The sequence below is a fragment of the Labrus bergylta genome, chromosome 6 (assembly GCF_963930695.1).
Source record: "Labrus bergylta chromosome 6, fLabBer1.1, whole genome shotgun sequence".
NCBI classification, from domain to species: Eukaryota; Metazoa; Chordata; class Actinopteri; order Labriformes; family Labridae; genus Labrus; species Labrus bergylta.
This window is the reverse complement of record NC_089200.1, coordinates 31976741-31999436: the sequence shown is the minus strand read 5'-3', so window position 1 is coordinate 31999436 and position 22696 is coordinate 31976741. Positions and strand designations below refer to the sequence as shown.

General features: G+C 37.5%; 1 protein-coding gene and 2 long non-coding RNA genes across 6 annotated transcripts in view; 1 reads left to right on the top strand and 2 right to left on the bottom strand.

Annotated features, from left to right (window-relative positions):
- Positions 1-4936, bottom strand: part of pip5k1ca (phosphatidylinositol-4-phosphate 5-kinase, type I, gamma a) — a 52615-nt gene extending 47679 nt beyond the window's left edge. For 3 of the 4 annotated variants that reach the window (XM_065956225.1, XM_065956226.1, XM_065956227.1), the window contains exon 1: positions 4575-4934. In XM_065956225.1, coding sequence (XP_065812297.1) covers positions 4575-4707 — 133 coding nt within the window. In that variant the 5' untranslated portion in view covers positions 4708-4934. Of the gene's footprint in view, positions 1-4574 lie in introns of all 4 variants that reach the window. The other variant, XM_065956224.1, reaches the window with a different exon arrangement.
- Positions 4937-11699: 6763 nt separating this feature from the next.
- LOC109977948 (uncharacterized) lies at positions 11700-16837 on the top strand. Its single transcript, XR_002277458.3, has 3 exons — positions 11700-11825; positions 16425-16521; positions 16690-16837. It is a non-coding gene; the product is annotated as an uncharacterized lncRNA (long non-coding RNA).
- A 388-nt stretch (positions 16838-17225) lies between these two features.
- LOC109977949 (uncharacterized) lies at positions 17226-18829 on the bottom strand. The gene is made up of 3 exons (XR_002277459.3): positions 17767-18829; positions 17543-17687; positions 17226-17408 (listed from the first exon to the last, which is right to left on the bottom strand). It is a non-coding gene; the product is annotated as an uncharacterized lncRNA (long non-coding RNA).
- Between the last annotated feature and the right edge of the window lie 3867 nt (positions 18830-22696).

Below are 22696 nucleotides of genomic sequence, written 5' to 3'. Positions count from 1 at the left end.
ATTTAGTTATTGTGTCTTGATTTGGTTATGGTGTCTTGATGTAGATATGGTGTCTTGATTTGGTTGTGGTGTCTTGATTTGGTTATGGTGTCTTGATTTGGTTGTGATGTTTTGATTTGGTTGTGATGTCTTGATTTAGTTATGGTGTCTTGATTTATTTGTGATGTCTTGATTTGGTTGTGATGTCTTGATTTGGTTATGGTGTCTTGATTTAGTTGTGATGTCTTGATTTGGTTGTGATGTATTGACTTGGTTGTGGTGTCTTGATTTAGTTATTGTGTCTTGATTTGGTTATGGTGTCTTGATGTAGATATGGTGTCTTTATTTGGTTGTGATGTCTTGATTTGGTTGTGGTGTCTTGATTTGGTTATGGTGTCTTGATTTAGTTGTGATGTCTTGATTTAGTTATTGTGTCTTGATTTGGTTATGGTGTCTTGATGTAGATATGGTGTCTTTATTTGGTTGTGGTGTCTTGATTTGGTTATTGTGTCTTGATTTGGTTATGGTGTCTTGATTTAGTTGTGATGTCTTGATTTAGTTATTGTGTCTTGATTTGGTTATGGTGTCTTGATGTAGATATGGTGTCTTTATTTGGTTGTGGTGTCTTGATTTGGTTATGGTGTCTTGATGTAGATATGGTGTCTTGATTTGGTTGTGATGTCTTGATGTAGCTGTGATGTCTTGATTTGGTTGTGATGTATTGACTTGGATGTGGGGGCTTGATTTAGTTATTGTGTCTTGATTTGGTTATGGTGTCTTGATTTGGTTATGGTGTCTTGATTTAGTTGTGGTGTCTTTATTTGGTTGTGATGTATTGACTTGGTTGTGATGTCTTGATTTGGTGTTGATGTCTTGATTTGGTTGTGATGTCTTGATTTGGTTATGGTGCCTTGATTTAGTTGTGATGTCTTGATTTGGTTGTGATGTTTTGATTTGGTTGTGGTGTCTTGATTTGGTGTTGATGTCTTGATTTGGTTGTGATGTATTGACTTGGTTGTGGTGTCTTGATTTAGTTATTGTGTCTTGATTTAGTTATTGTGTCTTGATTTGGTTATGATGTCTTGATTTGGTTGTGATGTCTTGATGTAGTTATGGAGTCTTGATTTGGTGGTGATGTCTTGATTTGGTTATGTGTCTTGATTTGGTTGTGATGTCCTGATTTGGTTGTGATGTCTTGATGTAGTTATGGTGTCTTTATTTGGTTGTGATGTATTGACTTGGATGTGGGGGCTTGATTTAGTTATTGTGTCTTGATTTGGTTATGATGTCTTGATTTATTTTTGGTGTCTTGATTTGGTTGTTATGTCTTGATTTGTTTGTGATGTTTGGTTGGTTGACTTTGTTGATGGTTATTTTCTGCAGCAATTGTTTTCTTGAAACTCCTGTGAGGTAAGAGGTCAAACTTTGTCTCCAGGGGATGCTTAGTGTGACACAAAGCTTTTTAGTTGTACGGTGTTAAGCTCTCAGGTTCACAGTCATTTTGTCTAAAAGTGGAAATCATCCTTTGTAGTTAGCATTTAAAATCAAATGTCATTATATATAATGAGGTAAAATAAGAGTATAAAGAAGTTTCTTAAACATGTTTGCACGATTGTTATCCTAATTTACCTTTCACACATTTACGCCATCATAAGAATTGTTTTGTATCCCAGCTCCATTGGTTGCCTGATAAATCATTCAACAAAAATAGCTATTGTAGCTTTTTTTTAACACTTTATCATACTTAGGGTATTCTAAAAACTATCCCTTCATCCAGTGTATCCTCTGGAGTAACTAGGGTTCTTCTTAAAAGCAGGAGATATGGTGACTACACACCATCTTTATATGACTAAAATACATAAAAAAAACCTACAACAGGCTGTATGGCCAATATACGAATAGACTATAAGAAGTATATTTAATATCTAAAAACTCAAGGTTATATATATATATATATATATATATATATATCGATACTGTTTTTTAGTTCATTAATATTTCACAACTGATGTCAAGACAATGCTTTAATTTTTTAGAATGAAATAGAAACAATGTCATAGGTGACAATATTGTTGAAAGTAGCGGGTTAACTCTGAGTGTCATCATATAAATCATATGTAAGATAGAAAATATGAGACAAAGTGTATTAGGAATAACTATAAAATGTTTAATTTTATATATATATATATATATATATTAAAGAATACAATTATATTGTGTCTTGTTAAGTCTTAATCTATTGTTTGTGGCCACCTCCTCCCACATACACATCCATAGGGCCCCATTGTACCAGGTCGCCATGAAATCCTGGCTGCACTAGTTTCCTGTTAGGGGCTGGTGACAGCATAGGGTCATATGAAAAGTCAAATAACTTGCTTTTATGTTGAGATAACAGTCTAAAGAAGATACAAATGACATATTTTAATGTTTGGTGTCCTTACTTAAAAATGACAGACTTTGATATTCATACCTTTTGAATTTTTGTTTCAATTTCCGCCTAAACTACATGCGTGTTTAAGTGTGAAAAATTCAAAAAGGTATTGATAAAAACTTTGCATAATTGTAACTAATAACTATCTGTGAACAGCCTGTCCAAATTTAGTGAAATTCTGGTTCTGATTCCCAGAGATACATGTGATAAGGCTAGAGCTGTCCCTTTTGGAGAAGCCCTAATTTGACCTATTTTCGTTTTTTGGTAAGTTGCATAAAACATCCAAAAAATGTTATTTTGCAGTAAAATATTTTCATACAACCATCCGTTTCATAAACTAGACATGTTCAAGTTATGAAAAAATATGGTCGTGCTTTGTTCTACCTCGGGTAGGGGTCTCTCAACTTTTAGGGGCCCAAGTTCCTCTACTAACAGCGAGAATCCCCAAACGGTGATGTACAGTGAGCATGTGAACAGTGAATGCAGCATGACTGACAGAAGCCCGACATCTCGTTACAGACACCAGAACATGTTTTCACAAACATCAACATGTGATGTTAGCTGCTGCATGCATCATGTGACCTCTTAATCATCTCCACACAACCCTGTGTGTCAGCGTACATGCAGGACTGCTTGACTCGGATCAAAGATTCTGTTCATTCATGAAGCCGGTCTCAATAAAGCACAATATTATTATTGATCAACCTTTGCACCTCACCATATATTCATTGCAGTGACTAAACACACAATCTGTCCATCATGAAGTGCAACCACGTCCACCGCTCATGCTGTAGGTCAGGGGGTTCCTAAACCACACACACTTAGACATAATCAAACAGCCCTGAGAGACAGCACAGTTACTCTCCAGTCGAGTGACCATCTCATCTTCTTTATAAATCTTTTCTACATGTGTTTGATAACTGAGTGATCGACACAATAAATGTGGGAATAACAAGCAGCAACCTACGGTGTTGAAAAATGAAGCCGATGCTCAAGTGTAAAAATCCTGCAGTTCCTCGAGTGTCCACCAGAGTCTGGCTGCAGAAGCACAGGAAGTCACATACACACCCATTCTAAAAAGACTCTCTATAGAGAGATTAACATGTTTACAGCCTGGTTCAAAAAAACAAATAGGTGTGATTAGCTCATGTCTCGATGGACACACTGTACGGGGGGGGGGTGAATGTTTTGATGACTCATCAGTTTTGATTTGATGAAGGATAAGATTTATTCACAATAAGGCGTGTAGCTGACCTGATTGACAGGTGGGCGTGGTGTAACAGTTTGTCAGGAGGTTTAAAACCCGCCTCAGCTCCAGCTCTCAGCCTGTCGTTAGGTTGACTGAAAGTTAGACTGAGACAGCATTTCCAGCATGGAGACAGCAGTCGATGGGACTCCAGCGCCCCCTGCAGGAACAGACGAGTGACATCACCTGTCCTTTAATATTTACAGTCTGTGTTATAGGTTTCTATCTCTACTGATCGAACATAGATCTAAGAAAGATATCGGCTGATATATGGGTAACAGATTTTTTCCCCCTCCCCAACATTGAGATCTCTATCAGTCGGGCCTATTTATATATTTTATTTTTTGAAGTGTTCAGATGTTAAAGTGTTTGAATTCGATGAACATGTGTGATGCAAATAATCGTGATCTCAGATCTGTTTCTGCCATAATGGAGCAGCTATAATATTCTTATTCCTGCACCCTCAGGGGTTATGAGCATTTTCTCCGAATAGGTCACATTTTTATTTGCATCTCTGCAGGGGCTTCTTTACAAATTTGTTGGGGTTAATACATAAATGAGGGTGTAACAAATGTTTCTTGTCATGTGTGTTCAGATCAATAAAATATCTATACATGACATTTATTGGTTTGTTGTTGTTGTTGTTGTTGTAGACGACTTGTCACGACTGCCTCCAAATGAATGCAGCCTATAAAACATCATGACCCGGTTCTGCTCACCTGCAGGTAACCTCACCTTTCTCTACATGCTGCTAGGTTAGCTGCTAGCCTTTAGCTCACTGATTCCGTGCTAGCAGAGATGAGTCGGGACTTTCTGGCCAGGGGAGAAAGGATCAAGGACTTGGAAGGATGTCAATGAATGTGAAGGTGAGCCAGTTAAACAAACACACAGGATGTGGTTTGGTAGAGGAGACATTACCCATGTCTGCGGCGTCCATCCCGTAGCTGACTCCGACGACCGTGTCCCCATCATCGGATGCTGCGGCCACAGATAGCGGGCTCCAGTCCCTGGCCTCCGACAGCCCGACCGCTCCCTCGGCTGCTGCTTCCATTCAGCCTCCCGGAGGAAAAAATACAGGCAAGACCCACGGTGAAGGCACAAGCCCCGAGTGAGGAAGGAGGGATGTGATGGTATCGATGAAATCAAACGGAAGAATATGTGATAGTTATCCGTAAAAGTCCCTTCATCTGTGCGATGTATCCTCACGACGGCGGCGCACAGTCCGCCCCGCTCAGGTCGACTACTGCTGCTGCTTCTTCTGTGCCGCTGCTGCTGCCGCCTGCTTTTTATGCCGGAAAGTGTGGCTCCCTCTGCAGGACGCGGAGGAACTGCAGGCTGTGAATCACATAACATGCAGAGGTCAACTTCAATTGATGCCGTCTGAGTGGTTCTTACATGAACATGGATTCGGAGTCAGTCTGGTGAGTCAACACCACTTTTCTTTTAATGTTTTACTTCATTTGTGCTTTAAAAACGTGAACATTTATAAACAGAAGAACTTTTAAGGCAAGGCAAGTTTATTTATGTCGCACATTTCAACAACAAGGCAATTCAAAGTGCTTCACACAAGACATCAAAAGCATCATGACAGAGGAAAGAAAAGAAACATTAAAATACAACATTTAAAAATCACTGAAATTATTCAATCTGAAAATATGTTCAAATGAAAATAATTCAAATGAAATTAATTGAAAAAAATAAAGTAAAAATATAAAAAGTGCTTAAAGTTACAGTGCAGAGTTAATGTTTGAAATCTTATTAAAGCTGTTTAATGAAAGGCAGCTGTAAACAGGTGTGTCTTCAACCTGGATTTAAAAGAGCTGAGAGTTTCAGCAGACCTGCAGTTTTCTGGAAGTTTGTTCCAGATATAAGGAGCATAGAAACTGAACACTGTTTCTCCGTGTTTGGTTCTGACTCTGGGAACAGAGAGCAGACCTGTCCCAGACGACCTGAGCGGTCTGGATGGTTCGTAATTAATCAGGAGGTCACTAATGTATTTTTTAAGCCAGAGAGTCAGTGCGATCAAAGATAAATGAAGTGGTCTTCACTCACATTATTTTTAATGGGGCCAGTGCTCTGCAGGGGTCCCTAACTTGCAGGAAGAATCTTTCTTTAGGGTCCCCATTGGAGCTGGATCTCTATCATTCTCTCTCTCTCTTTTAGCTGTGGCTCAGTGGTAAGGTCAGGGGTTAGATCCCCAGCTCCTACTGCCACATGTCCGATGTGACCTTGGGCAATACCATAGACTGTAAATAAGGTCACATATTCTGTAAAATCCACATCACCATCACACTCTCTCAGGAGGGAGAAAACTTTATTGACACACACAGGTAAAAAGGTTGTGACATCACATCACAACCTTTTTACCTGCTCTTTTGTAATGTTAACAGACAAAGAGTAAGGTATTTTACCTGCTTTTTGTAAAGTGTCTTGAGATAACACTTGTTATGAGTTGACGCTATACAAATAAAAATTGATTGATTAATTGATTGATCACTTGACATATGCGCACTTCATATGAACGCATATCATTGGCTGCTGTCACTTGTCATTAACATCACATAGAACCGCCTTCTTTAAATTGAGAGCATACATATTTCCCTTTATGTCAACAAACCCCCACTTGATCTCACATTGTTATCATAAACAACAACAAAAATAAACATAGTGTTTTCCACCTTACATCGTGTGTTTTCACATGGTTCATCTCCAAACAGTTTAAACTTTGTAGCTGGTTTGGTCATTATAGAATAGAATAGAATAGAATGACTTTATTGATCCCAAACTGGAAAATTGTGGCGTTACAGCAGCAGGTTATCCAACACACAATATGAGTAAAAAACACAATATTAGCAAATAAACACAATATAATATTAAATACAAAGTAAATAAGCACTAAAAATATCAAAACTAAGAATGGGAATATATACAACCAGGATTTAACTAAGCATTACTAGTCTTAAATAGGAAAGATTAAATGTAAATGTGCAAAAACAGAGTTGTAAATGGACAGTATTGACATAGGGAGATGTGCAATCAGTGATACATAAGTTAAAGTGCATGAGTGTAGACATATTATCAGCAGAAACTATTCAATATAACGGCGAGTATAGACAAATGAAGTGAACTTGAGTGAAGGGATAATTTGTAAATTTAACATGTGAAGGAAGGATGTCAATCCTTGAGGTTCATTACAAATTGTAAAGCTCTGACTCCCCATTGTGAGTTGTACTCTCGGGTTGGATGGCCCGCTTTGGCGACCTGTAGGCTCATACACTGGTACAACCTAAGGCGATTCTTGGTCTGCTTCCTCTCTATCTGTGTGTTTTTATCATGCAGAGAAGTACTGGACAGTATTCTTTGCGTTCTCAGGCCCTCTTTATGCTCTCTGTCCCAAAACGCTCAGGCAGAAATTTTAAAAGGGCTTTTGGGTATTCTGCACCCTCAGCCTGGAATCTGTTGCAGAATGACTTAAAGCTCATGGAGCTGGTGTCCTTAAATGTTTTTAAATCTAAAATGGAAGACATGGAAGCAGATTCTTTAGGATGTCGATGTTTTAGCTCGACTGTTTGAACAACTGACTCCCATTTATAAGTTCTATTTTAATCCACAATTTAGTGTTTTGTAAATTGTACTTTGTATATCCATCTGTAACTTTGTGTTTTTGCTGCTGTCTGTTTTGGCCAGGTCTCCCTTGAAAAAGAGGTTTTTAATCTCAATGGGACCAACCTGGTTAAATAAAGGTTAAATAAAAAAAATAAGAAATACATCTGCCACCATCTGTTCTGTTGGGCAACAGTCCAAACATATTTTTCCATCATTAACAGTGGACCTTACAAAATGATACTTTATGTTTACATCTCTGTCTGTTATAACAGGGTTCTTAGCCAATGCTATTGTTATCCTCATAAACCTTAGGAAGTACATACTGGTCTCCATCAAGTCCCTCTAATAGCTGTTTTTATCTCTGCTTTGTAAGGTGACCTTGAGAGTTTTGAGTTTTGGCACCTTTAAATAAAATGTATTATTATTATTATAAGATACAAACATTCTTGTGTAGTTGCAGCTAACGCCATATACTCTGCCTCACAGTCGGTTGCTTTTTAGTTTTCCATGAAATCATAGGACCCTTTCCGTTCAGACACAGTAACCTGTTGTACTATCAGCTGCCCAGTCTGCATCACTCAAGGCTTGTAGTCCAAGTTTCTCATTTTCACATTTTGTCTGTAACACAACTCTTTCTCACTTGTGCTTTTCAAGTATCTTAGCACATGTTTTATAGTAGTCCATTGTTCTTCTGTTGGTTGTAAGTAGTAGTAGTAATCATTTATTTATTTTATCAAAAACAAAAACATTTTGACTGAAAAGGTGTAGGCTGAAGCTTTACCTTATAACACCTACCCTTGTTACAAATCTCATTATTATTTTAGTTTGGTTAAAAAAAACAAAAAAAAAAACATATCAGAACAAAATTTGTTCCAAGAATTTCTTTCAAAACAAAACAAATGAAATACACAAAAAACAAAACAGAAGTCACACTCACAAAAAATAATCAAACCAACCTTTTATATTTGTTAAACACCATTTTTTTAAACAAAAAATTAAATCTGGAAAGTGAACTACACATTCTTAATTCCAAATGCCTTCTGTAAAATGTTGAGACAGTTTACTTAAGACAAAACTCAAATCTGGTCTGGTACATGTAGTCAAATAATTAAGGCTCCCTACAGCCTCTCTGTGACATCACTCATTATCTCTGCATCATCAGTGTAGCTGAGTTTTTGTTCACAAGGTGTCTCTCTTTACAGTCTTTGCATGTCAAACCTTTCAAGTATCTTTTTTACATATTTATTCTGGGATATTTTCATATGTTTGTCACTCTGTTCAAAATCAATACAAAGACAATGTTTCAGTTTACCCAAGTCCTTCATCTTAAATCTGGCTGTGAACATGTCCTTCACATCTTTAAGAGCGTTTTCATCACTTGCAGCAATGATTTAATCATCCACCCATATTAAAGTGATTACCTTCTCATTGTCAGTTTCTTTTGTGTAAACACAATGATCAGCAGGTGTGACGGGACATACGGCGCCCTCCTCAGTGTTGTGAGGTGTTGTTGCCCTCTGGTGTTGATTAAGAATACCTCAGCCTCTCCTCTGCGCTCTGCTGCTCCTTCACACTTTATGCTTCTCGGCCTGGAAACTGTCTTCAAACGTTTTGAACTTTGTTATATCTTTCTTTAATTTTTAATTTTTAATTTTTTAATTTTTTATTAGGTGACGCAGAACAATACAAGACGAGTGAGGGACATGACGAGAGCAATAGTATGTAGGAGACAGGGGAGACACGACGATACAATGCACAGCATAGAGAGAGACAAAACAGGCAAGCAGGGAGTAATAATAATGTTTAGCAACTTTGTATGTTGAGGGTGTTGCGTGTGTGTGTGTGTGTGTGTGTGTGTGTGTGTGTGTGTGTGTGTGTATAATTCAAGTGTATGCTTGTATCTTTTTTCTTCCCTTTTTCCTTTTTTTTTTCCTTCCCTTCCCCTTTCTTTGTTATATCTGTGATGATATATGAAGTTGCACCTGTATCAACCATCAGACCTTTCATCTTGACACCACACCCTCGTTTGATGCCTGTGTCGCCATCTTTGATCTGTAATGCACATTCCTTGTGGTTTTCCTCCTCTGAAATTTTTCGCTCGCTGTCCCGCTGCTGTTTCCGTCTGCACATTGTGTCCCGATGTGTGGATGTGTTGCAATGAACCACTGTTTGTGGTGACACGTTCTTGCTTTGTGTCCTTTTTGACCACATCTGAAGCGTGTGTGTTGAGATGTCATGTCTGGCTTGATTCCCTGAGCTCAATTAGGAGCAACAATAATCACCTGTGCTGGCTGCAGCAATCAACCACAGGTGAATGAGATCCCCAAATCAGGTCTCCCATAAAGGGAAGGAGAGTTCATTGTTCAGTTTGCTCTCCGAAGGACAAGACCTGTTCCACCTTTCTTTGTCAAGTGCGTCCACATGTGAGTTATTGTTTGAGTAAATGAGTTTAGTGATTATGTTTGTTTATGATGCATATAGGCAGACTTGATTTATTGTTTAACTGATACATCCTCTGTTTACTGAGCCTGTTTAGAATCATTGAACATTATTTAGTTAACAAGGCAAATCAATAATTGTCACATTTTGTCTCCGAAACAGGAAAAACCACTTAATTACAAATTAAGGAACAAACCTGTGCTAATAAAAACCTTATTCATTCAGCGAATCATTCACGCTGCCTTAATTCCCAGGCCTCAACTTACCTTTTGATGTCAATGAGCTTTAGCCCTCAACATTTAGGATACACCTGAAACAGTCCCCGGTCCCTTGAACGCGTTGCAGCGGGTCTCGTCTTGGCTCTATTGGCGCCTTCATGAAGTTGTCTTCAGATGTTGCGCTCATCTTCTCAGTGTCCTCGTGGCTCTGTAGCTTACTTTTGAATTCAGCAAATGTAACTGTCTTCTCACTTTGTGTGATATGAATGGTAAACGGCTTAAATGATTCTGGTAGCCCTTTCAATATCATCGCCACTAACAGTCCTTCACTGAGTGTCTCCTCTGCCCGTATGACGTACTCAGTCACACTTTCACTGCTTGACTTTTGGAGCGCAGTCAGCTCAGTGTACAGCCTGATTACGCGCGGTCTTTCTTTACCGTCTCTCAGTATCTTAAGTGCTTTCCGCCCATTGTCAGCAGCTTCTCGCATTAATGATCAATGATCAACTTTAATCATCCAGAAATTGTATCAACTCTGCGTATGCTTCAGCATTTGCCTCTACGTCATCTACCGGCTCCCCGTCGTCATCGGTAGGTTCATTTAAGATAGTGTCTTTTAATCCTTGCAGCCGAAGATGGCCCAAGAATTGAATCTCCCACAGTTCATGATTCCTTTCATCGCCGTCCAAAAAAAACAAGCCGTGACCAACGGCCACTCGGCTCTGCGCCTCGTCTACTCATGGTGCTAACATAGTATGCTAAAGCTTTAAGAAAAACTTTAATGATACACATCACTTGACATACATGCGCACTTCAACTATGAATATGAGCACATGTCATTGGCTGCTGTCACCTGTCATTAACAAAGCTTAGAACCACCTTCTTACAATTGAGAGCATACATATTTCCCTTTATGTCAACAAACCCTCCAATGATGAGAAAAGTCCATCCTCTCTGTCTTTCGCCTGCTCCACTTTTCAGAAAATGTGTGCTCAAACAGGCCGTTTACAGATTTTCCCTTCATGCCATCACAAAGGGCAGTTTGTGATGGCAGATCACAAGCACGGGTACACAACGTGGACATGAAGTATAATCCATTCCTGCCTCCATGATGGAGAAACCCCAGAGTGTTCTGTCTGTATCTGACTAAAATAATTTAAAATAAGCCACAAGTAGCTGTCATGTTCTCTGATGTGCAGAGGCAGACTTTAACACACAACCCTTTTCTTTTTATGAGTCCACCTGTCTTGTAAACTAAACACGCTTAATAATCACTTAAAGCCATGGATGTGTTGTTTTACGACTTTATGTACAAGAGGTACCTGTTCTTAAAAACAATGTCATGTTAGTCCGCTGTTCATCTCCTTACACTGGCTCCCAGTTACTGCTCACATCAAATTTAAAACTCTGCTGCTCGCTTACAAAACGGCGACAAAAACGGCTCCTCCTTACTTTAACTCTCTCATCCAGGTCTACACTCCCTCCCCCCCACAACAGGGTCCTAAGACGCTGACTAGACTCTTCTCCTCTGTCGCCCCCCCGGTGGTGGAATTAACTTCCAAACTCCATTGGATCTGCAGAGTTCCTCTGCACCTTTAAGAAAAAGCTAAAGACCCAGCTCTTTTATGAATACTAACTTAATGATGATGGTCTCCATATTATAGATGATGATGGTAGTGACGATGGTTTTTGTTTGATAACAATGATGGTTTCTATACTGATTAGAGCTCTCAAGAACTGCTGTCAATGTTGTGCTTTGCCTCTGGTGACTTCCTGTCAGCACCTGTGTGTCCAATCAGACTCAAAGCTGATCGTTTGCTCTTACTGACATTGTTCCCTTTTTTCTACATCCTTGCTTGTGTTGTACATACTCTCTGATGTACGTCGCTTTGGATAAAAGCGTCTGGTAAGTGAATTGTAGAATTTCTTAAAACAATATCGAGCAACTGAACCAAGTGTGCCCTTAAAGGTACAGCAACAGCCTGATCTGTGCAGGGCTGAAATAGAGGGGTTTATAGCGGTGGCGTAGCCAGAAATGAACCTGCAGCAGGGCCTGAATAAGTGGACGGGCTACACAATTAATTTCATAAATAAACTATATATTCTATAAACAGAATAGTGTTCTGCTATGCATTGGCCTACTGTGCTATCATTGATTTGCTTTCTGTGTGACATTATATTTGAGTTTGTTGTGTCAAGAGTGCACTGCAATATTACTGATACATTAATGTACAGAACGGTGGCACGGCCACCTCACAGACATATCCGTTCATTAGTTAGGGGCATGCATTGAGCAGGTAGCTCAGCAGTCACCGGTGACATTAAGGCTCTCAGTCTTTATTTTATCCGATTTGTAGTTGAGAAAAGTTGCTCCACTGTACATGATGTCATTGGCAGGCTTGCTGTTTACATTACTTGCTGCTATTTATTTATCATACCAAGTCACCTTAATCATCACTTGTCACTTTAACTTGTCATTCTCTTCATATACTGTTTCAATTCTCAATTACCCCCAGTTAACTTAATCATTCATTTTGTTCTTGTATATACCCCCTGTTTTTATTTTTATTTTATTTATCTTATCTATTCTGTTTAATGTGTATTTGAGCTTTCTTGTCTGTGCTGCTGTAACGCCTGAATTTCCCCTCTGGGGATTAATAAAGTACTATCCTATCCTAATAACCCTTAGCAGTGTGCCGAGATTGGCTGACTTGTTTTTAAGCTACATTTGCTAGTGAAAGTTAAGCAGGAAGCTGTGCAGCATCGAGTTAGTTCGTGCAAAACAACCAATTTGACAAATGCCGTAGATTCAGTTGGCAACCAATTGCAGCACATGTCACACATAATTGTCATGTACAAATACATTTTATTGGTTGAAATGGATAATATACAGATTGTTGCCTCCAATCAGTACCAAAATGATACTCCCTGCCCCTTAAGTTTTTAAATTCCAACAGTATGAAATGTAATGCTAATTATTACATATATATTACAACAGGCAGGGATGAAGAGATAAGGAATGCAAACAACATATTAAGTTGTTTTAATAACAGATTTATTAACAAAAAAGCAACTTAATTGGCTGGGCCTAGGCAAGAAGTGGGCGGGCCTAGGCCCAGCCAGGCCCACTCATAGATACACGGCTGGTTTATACGCATGATCAAATACATAATCAGAGTGGATTTATATCAAGAAACTTATTGAAACTAGTTGAAGAGGAGGAGGATCTGTGACCTTTAAAGTCTGATGATATAGTAAGGTCCTTTATCATTTCATTTAATACATTTCTTACTGATTGATCCTTTAAACAGTGTTTTTGCCCGTCCTGTCTGTGCCGTTCAAAACGAAAGTCACACTGCATGTAAAACGTATGAGCACATTCCTGCAGACTGTTTTTGAACAGGCTACTCTAAAATAAGGTAGGGTAACTTTATTTGTAGCCGTAGGTAGATGTGTTTTACAGAGTAAGTCAGCCATTTTTGTGGGGGTACACAAAGATGTTTGTACAGGTCGTTGTGATCTGATAAACATTGCTAAGTACTCAAAGGTTTGAAAATGACCAAAAGAGCATGAAGTGCAGTGAAAACATGGAGGGAAGATACTAGTGATCCCACCCCCTCTTTAGTTCAGTCTGTTTGAAAATAAAAAAAGTTCAAATTAGGAGAAGCCTATAACAAGGAGGCAGACGCAGGCGAAGAAAGAGGCTTCAGTTCAGAATCAAAAGCTCAGATGATGTTCATAAAGAAAAGGTAACACTTTATAATAACCATCATCTATAAAGGGTAAATAGATAGTTAATAATTATTTACTGTTAACAAACAATAAAATGGTAGTTAATAATTATTTACTGTTAACAAACAATAAAATGGTAGTTAATAATGTTTGCTAATGATTTGTAATGCTATAATTTCTGTTAACAGTTTATTGATGCACACATAACATTTCATGCACTTTATAAAGTATTTGTTAATGATGACCAAATGATTTATAAACCTTTAAGAGATGGTTTATAAAACATCTATAAACATTACAGAGATACATGGACCAGATATTTGTTCATGCTTTGTAAATATTTTATAAAACTTCTATTAACATTATTTGGATGTTATTATAAAGTTGGAACTGAAGATTATAATCCCTTACTGATACTTTGTAAAGCATCTACAAATATGTTTTAGATAATTAATATTTTATCAATGATTAATAATTGGTTTATAAACCACCTACAATCATTATCCACACCATTTTTGTGCACCCCATTAAATGTTTCATAGATGACCTATAGAAGATTAATTGTTTGCACACCAATAACCGTATTGAAAACATTATATTTTACAAACCTTTAAGTTAATGTTGACTTGAAGGAGACCATCAGAAGACTCGGGGAATCGCACCGAGGACCTGCTAAGAGATCTCCTGATTGTGATAGAGGGGAACGAATGGCTGGGTAAAAAACAATATATTGTTTCTTTAAGATGCCTGCTTGATGATATTATGATATTAAGTGTAGCCCACGTTTAACTATGACACTTTAATTTTTAAAACATTCCTTTATTTTAAAATGAACATATATGTAGTGGAAGTGTAACTCAGGATATAAAGTTATTGAAAGAGAGTTAGAAATTATTTTATGCCTAAAGAAGATGATTGAAACATAACAAATAAAATCATATCTAGTTGTCTCATCAAGTCACTACTAAGGGTTAACTTTTTGTTGTTGTCTTTGAGTGATTTGGGTTAGGGTGAGTTTGATGAGTTTGTAAGTGAGCCAATCGGTGAACTCTATTAGTCCATGAGCCGACCAATCCAAGTACCAACGCCTTATTTGCTGCATATTTTCCTACAAAAATGGGTTTAATATGTAGCCAAAACCCCCTTGTATTTATGTCATGTGTCATCATTTCTACATACCTCACTGAAATCACAGTGAGGTATGTAGTTCATGTAATTCATCATAACAAAGATAAAACCTCTATCTCTTAACATACTTTTCAGAATATAGAAGACCACCAGAACAAAACATCAGTATATAACTCTATAGATGCTCATACTGATTTATATATTTTCATATGTAACTCCTGCATGTCTCAGTATTTTGCTGTCTTCATTTTTTTAATTGTATTTTGTCGTAGCTGTCCTGACCTTGTCTGTTTGTTTTTTTGCCATATATATGTCCCCAGTTTGTCACGCTATTGCACCTAATAATAATTATAAAAAAAATACTTACCTGTGCTTCCGAGTGACTCAGTGTTTGCCTAGTGGCTCCTTATTTCCCTTTTCGGATTTTGAACTTTTTTTTTGTCTTTTTGTTTAATTAAATATTTTACTTCCAGATCTGCAATTGTTGCAATCCTTGTTTTCCACTTCCTGACAGTTTCTTGCCCATGTGTGCAAGGCTTAGTCCTGCCTTGTTGCCTTTATGGGCAAACTTTTAAGATGTGCAAGGACCTTGAACCACTGTAGCTTTTTCTTTTTAAAAAATTCATCATATGTCCACAAAACACAGGACCCTGCTTAAGATGAAAATGTTTCCCCGTAGTGAGTTAATATTGTGACACTGTCATAGACATGCAATGGACTTTTTTTACATTTCAGAATGATGGTTGTTGTCTTACATTATGACTTGTGACATTTTTTTTTTTAAAGATTTATTTTGTGGGCTTTTCGTGCCTTTAATGCAGAGAGAGGACAGTAGATAAAGTCAGAAACCAGGGAGAGAGAGCGGGGAAAGACATGCGGAAAGAGGCCACGGGTGGAAGTGAACCTGGGCCTGCCGCTTGAGATGAGAGTCTCAATACATGGGACGTGCACCCTAACCATTGCGCCACCAGCGCGCCCTGACTTGTGACATTTTGATGTAAATCTAACTTTCTAGCTCAATGACTTTTCTTCTCACACTATTTTGACTTTGGCCTTTCTCATTTGGCCAACATGACTTTTTATTTTGTAAGTTGAACTTTCTTTAGGTCGACCATGTTTTGTTTTCCCATTGTCTATTTCTTATTGTGTCCTAGTTTCAATCTACTGTTTACATGCACTTTCCTAACATCATGTTCCAAACATAAAGCTGGATCCTCTCCTTAAACCGTATTTACACATGTATCCTTTATTTGCCATGTAAACATGTAATTGATCATTTTCTTCATTTTGCACATTTTAATGCAATTGGTCTGTAATGTCCTGGACTTCTACAATCTTTTTCTTGTAAATCAGAGCTATGACAGGGGATATTTGTTACAGAAGTTTATTTGTTTTGAACACAAACAAATATCTTTTTGTGTGTTGGGAAGAAACTAGGATTAATACACAAGTAATCATTTGTTTGACTTTGTTGTTAAAAAGAGTTCCTGAAGATTGAATAGACCTTTTTTGCAGCAACAGCAGCAGCAAATATTCTCAACGTGCCATTAAAAACACTTTGTTTCCCTGCATTGGATCCAAAGATAGATTTAAGGATGTTATAAATGACCTGTGTCTTTAAGTGTGTTATATGCTTTATGAAAAGTTCTCAGGTCTCAGTTTGATTGGAAACAGTTTGTGAAACATTATCCTGGAGAAATGTCAACTTTCATCAAGTCAAAGATCATTTGTATAACACCCTGGTAAGTAAAGTGCAGGGATTTCTCATTATATGGAGAACATTTTTACAATAGCGCAAATGAATTGTCATTATTCAAAATGTTGAATTGAAGGAGCAGTGCTGAAAGACAAAATAAATGTCTGGTGTGACGAGCCCTCCACACCGTGCTGCTTGTTTGTTTGTGTTACAGGTTCAGGTCAAGGCGGGGTCGTAATCAGGGGATGAGCTGCACCTTGGCCCGGTGTTGTCCTCATCTATATAATCCTCTTCTCAGGACAGACGCTCTCTCTCTCACCTTGTTCTCACATTTGATCATTGTAAATAAATGTGGTGTTATTTTGGTAGACCTCGTCTTCGACTCCTGTTTTTGTTGCAGCCTCAGAGCCGGGTTGTAACACTGGAAAGAGTTTCTTCTTTCTTCCATGTCTTGATATCATTTGACACAAGACAGACACAATTACTCTCCACTGTGGATCTTTCTCAAAAAGAAAATATAAATGTCTTTAAACAGAGATTTTGTCAAGTATGTACTTGAAATTGGAAATTTGATCAACTCCTCTGTTGAGTAAGATCCATTTCAGGATTGCATCGTATTGGGTAAAATAACAGCAGCAAAACAAAAAATTCAAATTAAAAATTTCAGAGTCAGGATATTAAACATTTTTGAGAAAACCTGTTTTTTTCCTTAAGGTGATATTATTAAGGATATATAAATGACCCCTACATCAAAATAAAGAGAAAATACCAACAGTTGACAGAAGAGATTATTCATGGTACTATATTTATTCAGATTTGATTTGCAAACTCTGTTTTTGCAGCTGATTCTAAATGTTGTGCCGACCTCTTGTTGTCTCCAAACTTGTCCATTTCTTCTTTAAATGGACTCCTCTCTTTGCTTTGAGGTCTCAGCTGAAACAAACAAACAATGGTTTAGTGAACATACATCACAAATCAAATGAAGTTCATCTAATGTCCGAGAAATGTTCCTCAAAGTGAGCCATGTTTTCTTATGAACATCTTCAGAGCTGTTTTCATGAAGTTACCATTGACACTTGTCTCTCATCTTTTCTTCTTCTCTCTCCTTGTCGGTCTGTTCATTCAGCCTCATCCTGTCTGTGTCCTCTGTGCTGCTTCCTGTCTCCTCTGTTCTGTTGTTCACGGCTCTTCTTTAGATTTCACCTCCTGTTCCTAAAGAAAAAAAACAAACAAAAAAGAATCAAAAAGGATTCCATGCTGAAAACAAACATTGTGTAGGAATCAAACTCACCTTTTTTAGATCCCACCTGTCCGCTGAGGGAATGAATCAAAGAGACGCTGGGACATTCAATGAACCAAAAAGTTCATTTTGATGAAACAAAATGTAGCTCACATCACATGACCTGATATTATGTGACATCATTAATCATCACATCAGATCAGATCACATGACGAGACAACACATCACAACACAATGTAACACACAAAGACACAACAAGACACAACAAAACACAAACAAGACAACACATCACAACACAACGTAACACACAAAGACACAACAAGACACAACAAAACAAAACACAAACAAGACAACACATCACAACACAACGTAACACACAAAGACACAACAAGACACAACAAAACAAAACACAAACAAGACAACACATCACAACACAACGTAACACAGACACAACAAGACAACACATGACATGAATAACACCACATAACACATAAACACAATATAGAAACATATTATCATATTAAACATAAAAATCTAACAACAACACAACAAAAAACAAGACAACACATGACGTAATATAACACAACATTACATATTTACACAACATCATGTGAAAAAAAATAAAATCTGAAAAAATCCCAACATCACATTAATATCCCCTGACTATGTTTTCAAGTTTCCAGTTTTCTATTGTTAAGGTCTTAAGAGCCAGAGTTTACTGTATTTGGATGAGAGGAGGAGTCGAAGAGGAGCAAGAGGTTACCAACAGAAACATATCAAAAAGTTAGCAGACAGTCTGAGCCCGTTGTTAGTTGATGAGCTGGTGAGGAAGCTTTCTGACAGAATAAGTCAACAACAAACCTGAATCTCAAACAAGAGCTGCAACAATAAATGACAAACACTAAACAAGACTGATGTTCAGTGAGTAAATACATGTGCCTACAGCGAGAGCAACCAGAAGTTCATAATAACATGAATAGATGCTGTCACTGTGATATAACTCATTGGTTTGTTGCCTTTTTAAAGCTCGTTGTTACCTGGAGACACAGGTGCATTAGATTAGAACCAAATGCCAATACAAGAAAAGACCAGATAACCAAACAGTCTGGAAAAATAGCTAGTAAGCACAATGTTCATGACATTAATGTAGTATGAGACTGAAGTTATCTAAGATGCAAGAGTTCATAAAACAGCAGACTTGCCCCTTACCCGCATTAATTTCAAAGGTTAGAGCAGCAGGAGAATGGCAGGTACCAGGAACTAAAAGTAACAGGTTACTCATCACACAATCCTGATAACCATGCAAGAGTGATTCAAACAATGTAACAAGCCAGGTACATTTAGATTATGTTTCTATCATACTTCATATTCAGGTTTTTGTTTAATTTCAAGTGATTTCTGATGATTTAAGTTAAGTCTAAGCTTTAAATTGTATTTAAATTGACACTTTATATTTAGGTTAAAATGTTTCATCTACCTGCACTGTTGTTAATTTACTGCTCTGTGTGCCTTTGAATTGCCCCCCGGGGACAAATAAAGTTTTTTTGAATTTGAATTTGAATTTGACCATATTTGGACATGAGGAGGAGGAGCTTGAGAGGAGCAGGAAGTTAGCAAATGTCAAGTTATCAGATCAAAAGTCCTAACTTATTAACAATTCATTAGCTGCTAAAACAGCTAGTTTCCAGAATGATTTCTACATTAGATAGATAGATAGATAATACTTTATTGTCAGATGTAGTCTGAAATTTGCCTTGCGTCACATGTGTTATTAATTGAAGAGAAGAAGACCATCGAGAAAGGACAGGAAACGCTCAGGGGATGAGTCCTCCGTTGTCAGGTGTTGCTGATGGATCTGAATCTGAAGGCATCTTCTGTAATTAAGAAAAACAATCATGGAGTTAAATGTAAAGTATAATGAATTTTACTGTGATGTTTATGCCTCAGACCTGAAATCAGATCTGTCCTCAGGTTCTGCTAAACTTCAGGTTCTAAAGTTTGTTTTTAAGACAGGAGAACTATTTATGAGGAAAAACAAAATATATAATAAGACATGATGAATTCAATAATATGATCAGCTTTATGAATTGATGTTTTAAGACAAAAGTGTTCCTGCCACTTTCTATTGAAGATTATTGTAAACTGTCATCACATGGGCCAGCCTGATAAATTAAACTAATGTTAAATATTCTCATATAACCAGACAGCCAATTTGTGTGCAGAACCTCACCGGAGCTGGAATCAGAGTCTGGACTGCTGTTTCCTTTGGGCATTGATTTCCTTGAAGACAGAAAGAAGAACAATTTAAACATGAACTTCTTGCAGAACCATAGAGGTTGTTAAAATCTTCTGCTAGTCTTCCTTACATTTTAGGAAGGATTATAAATTGTTACTAAAATTACTTTGATGCTGATAGCGATTACAATAACACGGTCCAATCATATGAGAGATCATTTTACCTTTGAGTCCTATGTGAAGGCGTTCTCTTCAGAATCAGCACTGCAAAGACAAGATGAAGGCGTCCACCTTCACAACCTGCTGCTTCAGTCTGGCTGCATCATGGTCACCTACAGGAACACCACAGAAACTCAATCAAAGTACTTCACTTTATTTATCAGAGGATGTACTGTATGCAAAGTAAAAAAAAATGTAGCTGTAATTCCTCAAAAAGATTTGAGACTGCTTTGTTATTTGAGAGCACAGATTGTTTCTTTTCCCTTCTCTCTGTTTGCCTGTACATGACCTTTTAGTGCTGTAAAAGATGCTACAGTAAATCCTGGATCAGCTGTGCGGATGGTGTGACTGTGTGGTAAAGCTTTGTTAAAGTTGTCACGCACATGCTCATATGCCTTTGGAGAGTAAAATTATAAAATATAAAATAGTATTTTATTGGTGAGGTGCCCCAATCAAAGCGTCCTACAGAGTAGCAGCAGCTTTAGAGGGAGGAGACGAGCGCATTATGGAGAGGAGCGCACCAGAGGGGGCGAGCTGGGGGAGAGACGCGCAACCTGAAAAAGGAAATCCCTGTTTAAAATATAATGTTGACGAAAAGAGGGAAATAGGACGACATAAATGTCAATGTTGAAATTCTTTTGAATACAGAGGCTGTGAATGTTCAGTTTTCTTTGGCTATAAAAAGGCAACAACAGCCTGTAGTTTAATCATGGTGTTTCTCTTCGTTAACCATTATTGAAGCAAAATCAAAAATAAATGCATGACATTTAAAACATATTAACATGTGTGGGGAAAAACGTGATCTTTATGTCTTCTTTTGTTGTGCCTATGTCTCCTCCTAACTACAATAACAGCAGCATGTTGTGTGTAACACTGGTCTCCTGCATTAACACCTTCTTTTCAAAGGTGATAAATACAGACACAGTCACAATCACCGCAATGTTTGTCAGGTTTTGTCAATTTTTAGAACAATTTTTCAATGAGCGTCATTAAATTTACAATATGATCAACTTATGACTGTTGAATTGGTGTGTGGAAGACAATGCAGAATATTTATCAGTTTAAGCAGCATGATGCTCGGTTAATATTACATTACACCACCGCCGGTTGTTGATGTTTGCATTCACATTTCGGTTAGTCTCTTAAATCAGTAACAGTTATATTAAATCAGAGCTTACCTTTAGTTTTATCTGGATACATAGAGAAATATTCTACCCTCGTATACGAGGTATATACAGTATATATATATAGTACTTTGAATTTCAGCCTGCACGGTGAAAGTAAAACCTGTTACTCTCGGTATAGCCCACTTATCACTCAGACTGTAAACATGTACACATTAGTAATGATGCAGGCCAGATTACAATTATGTGACTTCGTTTTTGTCCTAGATACTTTTTTAAGACTTTACCAGACATATTTATTTTTACTGTAAAATAACTGTACAGTCAATGAACCGCATCTGTGAGCGGATTTTTTATTACGATTCTTGGTTTTAAATACAATTTCAATCACAATAACGATATAACAATATCAAGAAACATAGCATGTCAGTTATTAGGTTTGCTCATTTAATAAAATAAAATAAAAAGATAAATCCTGCCGGATAAGTAACCTAGCTTTACAACATTTCAGCTAACCTTAGACTGCTTATGTGTTAGCTAGCTAGATAACAACTTTAACCAATGACACATAAATCACTTTTTTACTTACCGAAAAAACTGCAAAGATCCCTTAGCTCCCACAGGTCGGTTAGAACAGTTTACTGCAGAACAACTCATTTTGCCAGCTCCAAAAAGACGAAAAAACTGAACGGAAAAATTCAATGGCGTCTCAGCTTTCCTTCACTACGTAACTTTTGCTATTCACAAAGAGAGCTACGCAAGATCGGCGGCTGTCAATCATCGTCAAATATGACGTAAAATCCTGTTTTTCAACCTCAAATAACTTATTTAAAACAAACTTCACAGAAAAATGAGCACTTGAACACAATGTAGGGTGATAATAACTAATGATCACAGCAGAGTTTATGTTTGGAAAAAAATTATGTGACGAGTATTTTAACTTTACAGTTTGACCCACATCCCATCTGTTATCATTGAGGAGGCGGGGTTTATGACCTATACTGCAGCCAGTCAGTAGGGGGAGCTCTAAAAATAAAAGCTTCACTAGACCGGGGACCTTGTCCCGTCCATTATTTTTACAGTCTATGGTTTATACAGGTTTGTGAAGCTTTTAAAACATGTCAACATGTAAGAATTTGGTTTAAAACTAAAAGCAAGTTAAGACGAATTTGAAAGTATGTTTTAAGAAGGGTTTTGTGAAGAAGCAGGGACTTTGTGTGTACTCTGTGTCAAGTGCAGTCTAAGATGGCGCTGCCGATTGTAACGTCTTTTTGGTTATTTCAAAATAAGAGTCTGGTTGAATTTTGTGCTCCAGTGCATTTCATTTAGGAATAAATATAGTGTTTCTTGTAAGTTTAAAAGTTAATATTATTATGTCAGTCTTTGGCTCATGCATGTTTTTG